Here is a 14,266-nt window from a genome sequence, read left to right on the forward strand (position 1 = left end):
CACGGGCCCAGCCGCTCCGCGGCATGTGGGATCTTCCCGGACCGGGGCATGAACCTGTGTCCCCTGCATCGGCAGGCGGACGGACTCTCAACCACTGCGCCACCAGGGAAGCCCTCAACTTTTTTTTTTTACTTTATTTTTATTTAAAAAAATTTTTAAATTTAGGTAAAATTGACCTATAACCTTACACTAGTTTTGGGTGTACAACATAATAATTCTATGTTTGTATACATTGTGAAATTATAACCACAAGTCTAGTTAACATTAGTCACCTTACGTAGTTAACAATTTTTTTTCTTGTGATGAAAACTTTTAAGATCTACTCTCAGCACTTTCAAAAATGCAATACTGTGTTATTAACTATAGTCACCTTTCTGTATATTACATCCCCAAGACTTGTTTATTTTAAAACTGGAAGATTGTACGTTTTGACCCCCTCACCCGCTTCTCCCACTTTCTGACCCCTGTCTCTGGCAACCAGCAGTCTGTTCTATGGATCTGTGAGCTTTGTTTTTTATTGTTTTTTACAACCTCAACTTTAAAGAATTAGCCACCAGCAATAAGGAAGATATGGCAGCTAACTGGCTTCCTGCTTATTTTCTCATTTCAAATATTTGGCTACTTCTGTTCCCTACCATCTCTACACACTGGACTACTTGACTTTTTCTGAAATTCCCAAGTTTGTGCATATCTGCATGATTTTGTTCAAGTTCCTTCTGCCTGTTGAAATCCTATTTATCTTTCACTAGCAGCTCAAGGTCACCTTCCCTTGATAGCCCAGACTGTTCATCTCACTCACAGTTCAATACTACTCTTCTAGAAACTTTGGATTTCCACTGTATCTGTACTTACTCACCTGTTTTTTCTCACTTTTTTCTTCTTCTTTCTATCGTCACGACTAGACTGTGACCTCTTTCAAAGTGGCACTGTGTCTTACTCATCCTCCCCCTTTCACACCTTGGCTGTAGAGCTAGCAGCGTGCATAGCTGTGTGCCCCTCCACACAGAATCCTGTGGAGAGGGGCCACATGGAAGATTCTCGAGCAAAGGGGCTGGGTTTGGAGTCGGACCGGACTTGGAATCCCAGCTTTGCTGTTTACAGTAGGTTATGTAGCCTCCCTGAGCCTCAGTTTCCTCATTTATAAAATGGGTATAGGAATGTTTAACCTTGCAGAGTGAAAGGGATAGTGTGTGAATGAGCTTAACACAGTGCCTGACACATGGAGGGTGTTCAAGAAATACCAGTTCTCCTTTCTTGTTCTCTTCCTCTTTGATTTTGCCACCACCTTGCACATAGTAGGCATTCAGCAAGGATTAAATAGGTTTAGTGTAAATGTGCCTCTTTCACCATCACTTCCCTGAGGTACTTCCATCCTGAGACAATCAGATTTAGGCTATTCTTCATAATCGTGAGTGTATGTCAGGCATCTGATGATCATCTCTCTGTCCTTTATCTCCTGAATCTCCAAAGAGCGCTCCCCCTTTATCCTTCCCCTTGCCTGTACCTCCTGGAATCTCTTTGCTTGTGTCCTCCCTCCAGCTGCCCTACCTTACATCTGTCTCTACCAAAAAAGGCACGACGCTGGCCTGGCTGCATCTCACAGCTGCACAACTTCCATGTGTCCATTCTGTGCTAGATCTGTAGGGATAAAAGGATAAGACTACAACGCTGCTCTGCAAGAGGTCAGAGTCTAATTTTGAAAATAAGGAAAGCACACAGTAGAAGGAAGAAGAAAATAAGTTAGAAAAGAGAGGTAAACACCAAATATTGTGGGAGTTCACAGGTGGAAGAGGCTGGGTATGAGAAAATCCAGAAAGCCTTCTTGGAGGAGGTGACTTCCTGTGGGCCTCAAAGGGAAAGTAGGAGTTGAAGTTTCTCTATCCCTCCTTTTCCCTTAACCTGGAGTAGGGGGCAATCCACCTCATCATCCTTTAAGGTACATGCAGTAAGTCTTCAATATGTGAAAACATGGACACCCCTGAAGCGAAGTGGCCATTCTAGAACCAGCACAAAGTTTGGAAACATTTCCAGAGTACACCCATTGCTCTGGCCCCTTCCTTGAAGGTTGAGTTAGACTGAGCTGCTGGTGGTCCCTGACAAGTGTTCACAGCAAGCCTCCCAAGCAGGAGAGGAATGCTCCTTGGGGCAGGAAAGGGTGGGCTGCCTCACGGGAGACTCCCCGTCAGCAGGTCATTTCATCACTGAACAGGGCGTGAGGGTGCAGTGTTGCTTTGCTGCCCAGGAGACTGCACTGTGCAGCACCGAGCATTAGCAAGTACAGCAAAGGGGAGTGAGAAATCTTTGAACAAGGAGATAGAAACCCACATTCCTCTCAGAGTGGCATTCTTTAGGGAGAGGTGAATTGAGTTAGTGGCAACTTGAATCATATAACTTGTCATCAACTTGGAGAAAGTCTAAACTCCTTCACAGCTGTCGTATTCAACTCGGGCTGCCATAACAAAGTACCACAGACCAGGAGACTTAAACAACAGACACTTGTTTTTCTCACAGTTTGGGAGGTTGGAAGTCCAAGACCAAGGTGCTGACAGGCTTGGTTTCTGGTGAGGCCTCCCTTCCCTGGCTGGGGGAGGGCCATCTTCTCACTGTGTCCTCACATGGCCTTTCCTCAGTGCACACATGGAGAGAGAGTTTTAGTGTCTCTTCCTCTTCCTGTAAAGACACCAACCCTATTAGATTAGGGCCCCATCCTTTTGAACTCATTTAACCTTAATTACCTCCTTAAAGGCCCTATCTCCAAATCCAGTCACAGTGGTGATTAGGGCTTCAACATATGATTTTTGTTAGGGAAGGGGACGACAAAACTCAGTCCACGACAACAGGACACACACAGTGTCTTGATCACCTGGCCTCTGCTAGCTACTTGGCACCTCTGTCCCTCCCTGGCTGGCAGCCTGCTCCCTGCCTGACCCTAACCCTCACCATTTTTAAAACATTTCACACTCTTTCCAGGCCCCACGAGCTTTGTGCATGCTTTCCATCTTCCTGAAATTCCTCCTCCCCTGGCTGGCTCCTGCTTTCCCTGGGGAACACCTCCTCAGGAAAGCGTTCTGACCACCCTGGTTGGCCAGATGGCATCTGGGTTCTTCCTTAACCCCTGCCATCACTGAATTCTGATGGTTACTGTGCTTGTCTGTCTTACCTGGACTCCTCACGTTCAGAGCTGGACTCCTCACGTTCAGAGCTGATTCTAGCAGAGAATCAGTAAATACCTGCTGAGGGAACTATTAGGGACCTTTAATTCCCAGAAACGCCTGTAGACACTGACAGTTCCCTGCCCAGTGGATGCTCTGCTGCCCTCCCTTGCGGGGTTACAGCCATGGGGCCTTGTGAGCACATCAAGTGACAGCAGCCAATTCTGACCAGTAGGGCAGGGTGCGATGGCCTTCCCCCTCCCCAAGAGTGAGTCCAGGCAGTGCACTCTTTCTGGTTATATGCAAACAGAATCATCTGGGTTGCATTAGCTGGCTGCACTGTAAACAGCCCTTAACAAAACTGAGGGCTGGGAAAAGTAGGAGGTAAATGGAGGGGACCTTTCCCACCCTGTGCAAGAAGACAAAGCAGGAAAAGGCTGGATGGGATCAGAGTGGAAATGGCTCCCTAGGGAGGTCTGTTCTTTCCAGGCCAGGGGTGGAGGTGAGGGGGCAGGGGGAGGTTCCGGGGCCAGGGGGCACCTCCCAAACAGGCAGCGCAGGAGTGAGGGCTGGTTCTTTGTTTGAGGACCTAAGAGGCCCTTTCTGATGGAGCGCAAGGTGCGGCGGGGACTGTCTGTGCCATCCCCCCCGAAACAAAGCCAGCTGCCCCAGCGGTGGCTGTGACTCCGCGGGAGGACAACAGTGACTGTGCCCTGAGCGTTTGTGTTTGTGTGTCTGTGCTCCAAGCAGCTGGCCCCCGAAGAGGCCCAGGAGCAGCAGGGACTGAGGGATTGCCTGCGCTGGCGTCGCCTCCAGGACGAGGTGCGGAACTCCCCGGAGGACATGCAGGTGTTGAGGTAAAGCGCTCCGTGGTCCCGTTACCTTCCGGTCCTTCCATCACGCTGCTCCTTTCCTGCAAGGCACGTCCAGGCCATCTCTTAAATCTGCTGTGTTTCCTTTTTAAATTAAATTGGGCTAGATTACTCATCTTCCCAGGGATGTGATTGTTATGTTTTAAGTCTTTCAGGGTGTGGGTTTGGATTTGCCTTCTGACATTTTCCTGGTGTCTCTGTTCAGGAAAAAACTAGCACAAGGCCATTTCCGGGACCAAATTCTTCATTTGAAGTTCTAATAGTTACTTTATGTGGTGGCTGTGGACTTGGAGAAGGTTAGGGTCTGGTAGCCTGGCAGACAGTAACTCTTTAAAGCCAAAAGGAAAAAAAAAAACCTTTAAGAAAATATTGATTCCTAAGTGTTTAGTAGTAACAGATGTTTGTGTCAATGGGGCCTTTTGTTCCGGATGTGTCCCGGCAGGAGGCCACTCCTGTGCTGGTGGGAGGATTCTACTCTCAGCTCCTGTGTTGTATTTTCAGAGCTTGTCTTGCAGCACTGGTAGGATTACTTCTTGCCATTTTCCCATTTTTTTTGTCCCTCTCTGTTTGCTTGTTTTTTCTCCACTTCTGTAAATAGTTGTTTATCTGAAACCTTGAGCCTCGGCCCCAGGAGCGCTGTGATTGCTATGGCAACAGAAGCTTTCATCCTGTCCCCTCTTGAGTGGAGCCAAGCCTTTGGAATCTGCCATCAGACAGGTGGGAAGGCAGCCATCCGGGAATCACCCCTCATTTTAGATGGCAGCTCTGAAGGCCAGTCTACCGCCTGGGTAGAAGCCTGCCTGGACCCGTCCTGTTGTTGTTTGTTTTTAAATAAAAACCCCTCTCCGCAGGACTGCCCACTGAGGCCAAAGTCTGAGGGGAATGCCGAGCCCAGCCTGACCCCAGCGAGGCTCGCCAGTCCTTTGTGTAGCACAGGGTGTGGCCGCTCTTCCCACGGAGAAGTCCTCTCTCGCACGCTAACCGCTGGCGTCTTGCTGACTCATCCATTGTTTAGGAAAGCCGGAGCCGGGAGCCCTGTCTTCCCCACCCAGCGCCACTGTGCAAGCATCCGTTCACTCAGCCAGCGGGATGGCTACACCCACCGCCAACGTGGACAGGGTCCCTGCTCGGGAGAGGCAGGCAGGAGCTAGATCATCCAGCCTTACCCTGAGTGCGATGGAAGCTGCCCCAGGCCTTCAGCACGGAAGGATCCTTATCTGTCTTGGGCTTTTACAGCGCTGCTCTGGCTGCTGTGTGGCACGGACTGCAGGCCTCTGACAAAAAGCCAGGAGAAGGGTTAGAACGTTGTAGTAGTCCACGTTAGAGGTCCTGGTTGTGGCAGGGCAGACACAAGAAGCAGGCCTATTTAAGACATGTTTTGGCAGTGGCACTGGCAGATCTTTGGTCTGTTGAATGTGGAGAAAAGGAAATTGAAAGCGTCCAGAATGACGTCTAGGCGTTTGACCTGAGCAGCTGAGTAGACAGGTGGTGATGCCATTTGGTGAGATGGTAAAGACTTTGGGAGGAGCAGGCTTTGGAGGGAAGAATAAGGATTCCAGTTTTGCATGTGTCAAGTTTGACATACCACATAGATAGTCAATATTGAAAACTCAGTGAGGTTTACAAGTCAGGAGCTCATTGGAGAGACTGGGACATTCAGCCTATGGATACTTAAAATTCTGAGCACGTTGAAATGACCAGCTAGAGAGGAAAGTGAGAGAAGAGGTTGAGAGGAAGATGAGGAGCCCGTGGAGGAGCTGGGGAAATCAGTGTAGAGAAAACCCCCATGCCGGGAGTCACGGAAGTCAGGAAAGGAAATGCCGGATGCTGCTGAGGGGTGTGTAAAAGGGAGGGGGAGAAGTGACCTTTGGTTGGACCGCACGAAAGGTGTTGGTGACCTTGACATGCATGCATTTATTCATGAGCTGTGGAGAAGGGAGCCGGACTGAAGTGGGTAGAGGAGGGAATGGGAGGTCAGGAAGCAGGGACATTGAGTGTGGACTTTGTGAGAGAAGTTGTGCTGGGAGGGGAGGGAAATGAGGGTCAGGGAGGTTTGTTTTAAGGGGGCTGATGCAGGAACAAGCTTATGTGTGAGCTGTATGACTGGGCCAATCCTGCCAGCTCTCAAGACTCCGTTTCCCCACTCTCCAAGTCTCTAAGTCCCTTTGATGCCCCCAGTTCTGTATGACCATAGACCGTCGGTTCGGGTAAGGACACTATAATTAACAACAGTTGGTGAAATGTGTTCCCAACTTATAAGCAGTCAGATGGACCCTGGGAAGTCAGCGCACATGTGTGGAGAGCCTTGTCTCTGGGGTTGGTGGAGCTTCTGATGTCCAAGAGCTTTTCCTTTGTGTGTGGAGCTGGGAGAAGGAATACGCTATTTTTAGAGCCTTGTGCTAAAAGGCTTATTATGGCATTTGTTTTTCTTTTTCTTAGTATTCAGAAATTGTGTTTGCCTAAATTTAGGCTAACCATGAAATGAGTGCATTTGAAAGATTTGTTGCACATCAATATGGAAAATATTGTTATCAGATGCACTTACAATGAAGAGGAAATGTTTCTGAACCTGCCCCAAATTATATAGTCTAGGTTTAGTTTATTCCCATCCCTTAGAATTCTCCCTTAAATGGGCTCAGAGAACCTAGAAATGACTGACAGTGAAAGGAAGAACCAGAGTTGTAAAAATGTGTTCTCAGATTTTTGTTTTAGTACACAAATAAGACCTTGGGAAAGAAGTCTCTTAAAACAATACAGTAGTCAAAGATGCTATCTTTTTCCTTTCTTGCTTTTAAGATACCCCATGGTCTTCAAAGGATGGACCAAGAACAATTTAGAAGTCTTGGTTTCACGTTGCCAGAGGCAATGGAAACTTCTCCTACCCGCCTTTGCAGCAACTTTCAACATGGTCGACCACTCCCTCTTTCTAAACACACTTTCTTCTCTTGGCTTCTGTGTCACACTCTCCTTGATTTCCTTCTACCTCACTGCTGGTCCTTCCCCACCTCTCCTGCTGGCTGTTTAACATCTTCACTTAGATGACTCATGGCTTCGAAAGACCAGTTAAGGTGTCCAACATCATACAGCCAATAAAGAGCAAAGTGGGCATTTAAAGGGTCCTCTTTTCCTTACACCGTCTCCCTGCCTCCAAAGAACTCGATATAGCATTTAGTTGCCTTAAAAAGAAATACTCCAGGTATCTTGAACTGTGGAAGGACATGAAGGTCGGGTTGAGAAAAGTATCCTTGGGCAAAGTATCTTTGTCGTTTTACACATGAGAGTGTGTGTCTGATTATTTCAGTCAATATAGGGAAACAGGAAAACTCAATATTGTGTTGATGATAGCTCTTGGAGGGGTATTGATAAAGTGAGAAGAGAAAAATTAAAATTATGTTTGTCTCTGACTTGCTAATTTCAGTAATTTATAAGAACTGTTTTCCATTTGTGCCTCCCATATATCCAGTGTTGAATCATGGCTCTCATCAAATGTGTCTTAAATTGACCTGGTTGTAAGTTTCATTTGGTTAAAACAGTTCCTTGTGTTTTCCGAGGTTTCTCAGCCTTCCCTGGCTGGGGAGCCTGTAATGTGGCTGCAGGCTCCCGAGGCATAGTTTCAAAATGCTAGGGTCACATTACTGGCTCCATGCCTTTTCCCATTTGTTAATTATTAAAATGCCTTTCCCGTAGATGAGACCCCAGTGGCTCTCTCCAGACTTTCCCTCACCTCTCCCTCCACCAGGCCCGGGCAGAACCGTTTGCCGTTCAAAGCCTGACGTTACTGCTGTTCCACTCTGCCCTGCCTGGCTGCCACCGCTTCGCTCTCTCCTATTCGTTCCCCCAATCCCCCAACTCTTGTCCAGTGCAGCAGCCATGACTCTTGACAAGGAAGATGCCAGGGGGCTTCTGAAAGGCTCCCGTGCCTTTGGTCTCTAGGGTATAGCTGCATCAGCATCTTCCCTCTAAGTGCTTTCAGTTAGTGTATCATGACAGGCCGGCGGGATGGAAGAGCTACGGTGGCGGGGTCAGAAGAAATCTCTGTTGGTTTTTATAGTTTGTGATTTATTATCACTTCCCCCTTTTTCTGGATTCATTGTTAAAGTCAAGCTCGTGCTGAGAAAAACGTTAAAATATATCACGTCGAGTAGGTGCTGACAAGCCCGGAGTCTGACGTGGCTCTTTCTAGCTGCTGCCTCCACAAGTTGATACAATTCTAGAGAAATGCAGACTCTTTTCCCATCTTCCTCATGAATCCCTCACCACCCTGGTTCCAAAGACATCCCATAATAATAATAATAGGGAAAACCCCCTAAGTATGTAACTCTGTCTACAGCCAAAATGAAATGTGCATGCCACAAGTTCTGTGAGTTTGCATGATGCCTAAGCACTGTGTATTCCATTTAACCAGTGAGACATTTTTCCATTAAAAGCCTATGTGTAAACCTTCTCTAGTATTCATGAAGTTTTCACCTTTAAAGTTTTTTTTCGAAATTTTTATTTCTAGTCCTTGAAGAACATAGCAGTCTTTCCCACCCACATGTGGGAACGTGTCCATTCTCAGCCGCACAAGCCTGCCTCATGGAAAAGCTCCAGCCCAGAGCTTCACTGCTGGGCCTGAACACTCCCCAGAATTCTTCTTCAGTCTCCACTGGCCCTGCAGGCATAAATAAATCCCTTCGCTTCTCCTTGGGCAGCTCCCTTCTCCTTGCCTATGGTATTTATTCCAGACCTTCCCCATGCTCTCTTCCTTCTCTTGCCTCCTGTCCCACAGGGAACACGGAGGCCACCAGCCTATTCTCCCTTTGATTCTGTAAGCACATCAGCATCCACGTCTACCCTGACCTCTCGGATGCCTGAGTGCCAACTGGTCAGTCTCCGCACAGCTAAAGACAATTTTCTGGTTCCAGAAACAGAACTAGAGATGAATGTGCCTTGATGCAGATCATAGAGCTATATATATAGGTGAGTCTTGGAACCCTCTGCCCACGAGGGAGAAGGGAAGGAGGAACTGTACACCAAGCGAGGATGACACTCTCGTGACTTTGGACATGAACCGGGGTCACAAGTCTAGGGAAACTTTTCCCTCAGGGCATTGTGCCCTTATGATCATCCGATTCTATAAACATATTTCAGTTCTTACCTTATTGGGTTCCTCTGCTTCCTTTGGTACTGTTAATAACGCTTCCCTTCTGGAAATTTCTATCACCTGACTTCCATGGCTCCCCCTCTTCTGGTTTTCTTTGGCCCCCTCTGCCTTCCCTCCTCTATCTCCTTCACAGTCTTCTCTTCATCTTCCGTCTCTCAGAGTTGGTCTTCCCCAGGGGGCCCCCCTCGTGGAGTGGTCTCATCTAAACACCCTCTCTTAGGTGGGGTTACCCAAAAGCAGATGAAATTCGTGTGAAAGACTTTTGTTAGGAAGAATTCCCAGGAGGGGAAAATGGAAGGGAGAATGGAGGGCCAGGCCGGGGTGCCATGTTATCAAGTCAGGTTACACAGGATTACTCTGGAAGCCGTGTGGGTCAGCTTCAGAGTGGTCCTCATCAGGGGCAAGGGGCCCAGAGGGTAAATATCCTTGCACCTGTCATCATTGCTTAGAGAGTACATTCCAGGTGCTTCTGGTTCTTGTGTTCACAGGCAAGACAGGCTCAGGCAACCTGAGGGTCACATCCGAAAAAAGAGTCACAGGGAACGTGCCAAGAGCTGATGTGCACACAAATGATAAATGCGTCCCACGGGATATGAGTGGGGCATGCTGGCCACAACTCCTGTCTGTGCTGGAGGCTCCCAAGTCTCCAGGCCAGCCTAGCTCTCTCGTAAAGATCAGATGTGAGTGCTGAGCTGTCCACTTGACATCATCTCTTCCTGGTTGCCCTACATCTCACAGTGGTGACCCCCTCTCTCCCACTCCCATCGGCTCACCTCCAATAGCACGGAACTCATCCCTGGTAGCACAAGTTCACACACTCATCCAAGGTAGAAATCTGGGAAACTTGTCCAATTCCTCCCTCTCCCTGGGAGGGTTTAAGCCTTCACTATGAACTTACCTCTTAAGTCTTTCTCAATTCGACCCTTCTCCACCCCTAATACCACTGTCTCTCTCTGTTTAGAGCTTCATGGCTTGCTTGCACCAATCTAATATCCTCTGACTTGTTTTTTTCTACCTGTAGTCTAGCCCCATCAAATCCATCTTCCTCACCGCCACTGAGGAGCTCTACTGAAAACCCATTATGGGGCTTCCCTGGTGGCGCAGTGGTTGAGAGTCCGCCTGCCGATGCAGGGGACACGGGTTCGTGCCCCGGTCCGGGAAGATCCCACATGCCGCGGAGCGGCTGGGCCCGTGAGCCATGGCCGCTGAGCCTGCGCATCCGGAGCCAGTGCTCCGCAACGGGAGAGGCCACAACAGTGAGAGGCCCGTGTACCGCAAAAACAAACAAACAAACAAACAAACCCATTATGATTCTGCCACCTTCTTGCTTAAAACTCTTCAAAAGTTTCCCCTTGTCTCCGGGGAAAACTTCCACAGCAGGCAAAGCCCGGCACGCCATCACTCCCATTTTTCTGGTCTCTTCTCTTACCATTCTTTGCTTCACTCTCTAGCCACCCCAAATAGTTCATAGAACCCTACTGTATTAGTTTGCCAGGGCTGCCATAACAAAATTCTACAGACTGGTATGTGGCTTAAACAGCAGAAATTAATTTTCTTGCAGTTATAGAGGCTAGAAGTCCAAGATCAAGGTATCAGCAGGTTTGGTTTCTTCTGAGGTGTTTCTCCTTGGCTTGCAGATGGCTGCCTTCTCTTTGGGTCCTCACTTGGTCTTTTCTCTGTGTGTCTGCACTCCTGCTGTCTCTTTGTATGTTCTAATCTCTCCTTATAAAGACACCAACCAGATTGGATAGAGGTCCAACCTAATGGCTTCATTTTAGCTTAACTCCTTCTTAAAGGCCTTATCTCCAAATGCAGTCACATCCTGAGGTACTGGGGGTTAGGGCTTCAACATAAAAATTTTGGAGAGATGTAATTCACCCCATAACATCTACTGTCTGCCTGTTCTTTCTTATCTCCTTGCCTTTTTTTCATATTGTCTCTATTTAGAATATCCTTCCTTTGTTGCATGACTCCAGATCATTCTGACTTAGCACAGGTATCACTGCCTTCCAGAAGTCTCAGTCCCTACCCTGACAGGATAAGCTGGTGACCCTCCTCTCTACCCACTAAAGGCTCTGCTTGTATCTCCACCCATGACCTTACTACATTATTTTATAATTATATTTAGAATGAGCCATATTAAATTGCCAATATTTGACTTTTTTTTTTTTGCGGTACGCGGGCCTCTCACTATTGTGGCCTCTCCCGTTGCGGAGCACAGGCTCCGGACGTGCAGGCTCAGCGACCACGGCTCACAGGCCCAGCTGCTCCGCGGCATGTGGGAGCGGACGTGCGGGCTCAGCGACCACGGCTCACGGGCCCAGCTGCTCCGCGGCATGTGGGATCCTCCCGGACCGGGGCACGAACCCATGTCCCCTGCATCGGCAGACGGACTCTCAACCACTGCGCCACCAGGGAAGCCCAATATTTGACTATTTTTAACCTATAAAAACAGCGTTTTCACATTGCCCAGCTTGATACATCTCTCTTCTGACCCATCAACCTTTTGAACCTAGGGACTATGCCTTCTTTGCTTCTGTATACCACAGTGTTTGGCACTGAGTGGGTGCTTGATTAAATATTGAAGAAGTGAATGCTGTAGACAACATGATCTCTGTCCCTGAGTTTCTTTGCATATTATTCAGAGAGTTGAAATATTGGTCACAAGACAATAGATAGACAAATTCTAGGATGTACCCTCAGAATTCAAAGAGCTGAGAGAGTAAGCTTAGTTAGAAAGGGCCATTGGGAAGATGTGAGGCTTGAGCTGGGATGGTGAGAAAGAATTTCACTGAGGCTGGTAAAGCAGTGAAGGGAGGGGAACTCAATGAGCAAAGCCTGGCAGGCATAAACAGTGAATTGACTGTGGAATTGTCCATTAAGTGAGAATGGGTTTACTGAAGAGGAGAGCCATTAAGAACCTATGAGACTGAAGGTGGACCAGGCTAAGTAATGGAGTTCCTTAGATGCCAAATTCAAGAGTTTGCATGTGACCATCCAGGCAGTGGGGAGCTATTTTCAGTTCCAAGAATGATGTAATGCAAATGGAGTTCTGGGAAGATTACCCAGCCTTTGGGATAACACATGATCAGATAGAGTGGAGAGGCCAGATAGAATTAGATGGCTGTTTCAGGAACCCAGACCTGAGATTAGAAGAACTTGGAATCCTCTTCTTGGATGGCCTAATAAGGCTTTGAATGAGTCACTTTGGAGTTATTCAAAACTGATTGAAATGTCAATACAGCTTCAAGAAGTCTTCTAATAATATGATGTAAAGCTATCCCTGATCGCAGATAAGGATCGACCCAGTAAAGGAACTGGTTGAATATGTGAGCTTTGTGAAGTTCGTTACGACTTTGAACAGAGTGAAGGGCAACAGTCCCAGTGCCTTCTTTGGCCAAGACCTGGTCTATTCTGCCTCATTTTAGAGAAACATCAACTGAGGATGCAGAACTGAACTCTCTCCAGGGCTTGTCAGTGTTCAGTTCTCAACGCAGGAAAAGTCGTATAGGGTTAAGCAAGCCTGGAAGACAAACTGCCTGGATTTGAGTTCAGTGCTGACTCCACTACTTGCTATGTGACTTTGAGAGTTACACGACCATACTGAGCTTTAGACTCCTCGCTGTAGAATGGAATGGGAATAATAACACAACAGTTTCCACTTTATAGGTGAGTGTGAGGAATAAATGCCATGAGTACATGCAAATCATTTAGAACACATGTGTTAGGTTGAGTCACAGGAAATTGCCATTCTGATGGATCTAAAATAACTGATTATCGGCAATTTCCTGTGGTTCAACCTATAGTAAATACTCAGCACATGTTAGATACTGCCATCTAGACCCTCTGGCACCTGATCAAAGTTTGCCCAACAAGTGACAGAGGCACAAGGACACAGCCCCACAGGCAGCCTCACTCTCCCTCCCGGTTCATTCTGATTTCTGTCTCTTCTTTCACTGCTGCCACCCTCCGGATGGCAACCACAGAGGCATCCTGCTCATCTCTCTTTAACAACTAGAGCCTGGAAACACCTGCTTTTGCTCCTCACAAACTTACAATTGGCTGGAATGTTCAAAAAGTTAATTTTGCTAAGAAGTTAAGAGAATATTCTTTAAAAAGTGCAAGAGAATGCCTGGTTACAAATGAAAAGGACAGGATTAAAAGCAAACCATCCCACCCCCCCCCCCCCAAAAAAAATCTGAATGTTAAACAAAGATGCTCAAATGAATAGCTTGAGGGAAGAATTAACTTGGCAATGCTTCTAAGACTAATGGGACCCTCATACCTTCCTGGAACCTACTTCTGGTCTAATCTCTACATAAGGGCCACCCTGGTGTCCCCTCTGGCTCAACTTCCCTGGCGCCTATACAGAATCTGACTACCGCCCTGAGAAGATAAACGTTCTTGCCTCTATGGCCTTCAAGAGTTCTAACCTGAGCTCGGACCTCTGGCACTGGCCTGTGAGGTTCCTAAATCTCTACCTCTGTATCCTGGAACTTCTGCCCTCCACCCATCACTCAGGCTCGGGGTTGCCCCACCCCATTCTCCCTGTCCATTCTTTTTTGCTGTTTGTTTGTTTTGCTTTTTAAATTTGAACCACACATGCTAGGCTGTGTAGACTGTTTCTACCCTTTTGTGACTGGAGGCTTCTGTACCTGTGCCAGCATTTTCTGAAAAACTTGAGGGCTCTCAGCCAGCCAGAAACAGACTCTGTCCTTTCCTGTCTCAAAGGCCAGCTCCACCCCCTTGAGCTGCCCACTCAGTTCCTGTTTCCTGTTGGAGGGACACCCTCAGCTCTCACTTCTTTTACCCAACAAAGATGACAGACATGTCCTGAATAGCTGAACTCAAATAACCCTTCCTTCTTCATTTTTCTAGACCATTCTCTGGTTACTCATCACTCAGGTATTTCTAAGGGAGGGGTAGAATTCTCTTTTATAGGCCCCTATTAACATACTTACTGTACATGGTGTTTCATTTTTGCAATAACACTTGGTAGAGTTTTTTTAATATAGAAAAACATAAAGAAGGAATAAAGTAGTTCATAATCACTATTTAGTTAACCATTTTTTAAAAAATACAAGTATATCACAGGAAAT

General features: G+C 47.3%; 1 protein-coding gene across 3 annotated transcripts in view; it reads left to right on the top strand.

Moving 5' to 3' along the window:
* Positions 1 to 14,266, top strand: part of AOPEP (aminopeptidase O (putative)) — a 382,025-nt gene that overhangs the window by 228,209 nt on the left and 139,550 nt on the right. For 2 of the 3 annotated variants that reach the window (XM_028494111.2, XM_024132866.3), the window contains exon 6: positions 3,903 to 4,009. In XM_028494111.2, the coding sequence (XP_028349912.1) occupies positions 3,903 to 4,009 (107 nt within the window). Of the gene's footprint in view, positions 1 to 3,899; positions 4,010 to 14,266 lie in introns of all 3 variants that reach the window. The other variant, XM_024132867.2, reaches the window with a different exon arrangement.

The sequence above is a fragment of the Physeter macrocephalus genome, chromosome 9 (genome assembly GCF_002837175.3).
Source record: "Physeter macrocephalus isolate SW-GA chromosome 9, ASM283717v5, whole genome shotgun sequence".
Taxonomy (NCBI): Eukaryota; Metazoa; Chordata; class Mammalia; order Artiodactyla; family Physeteridae; genus Physeter; species Physeter macrocephalus.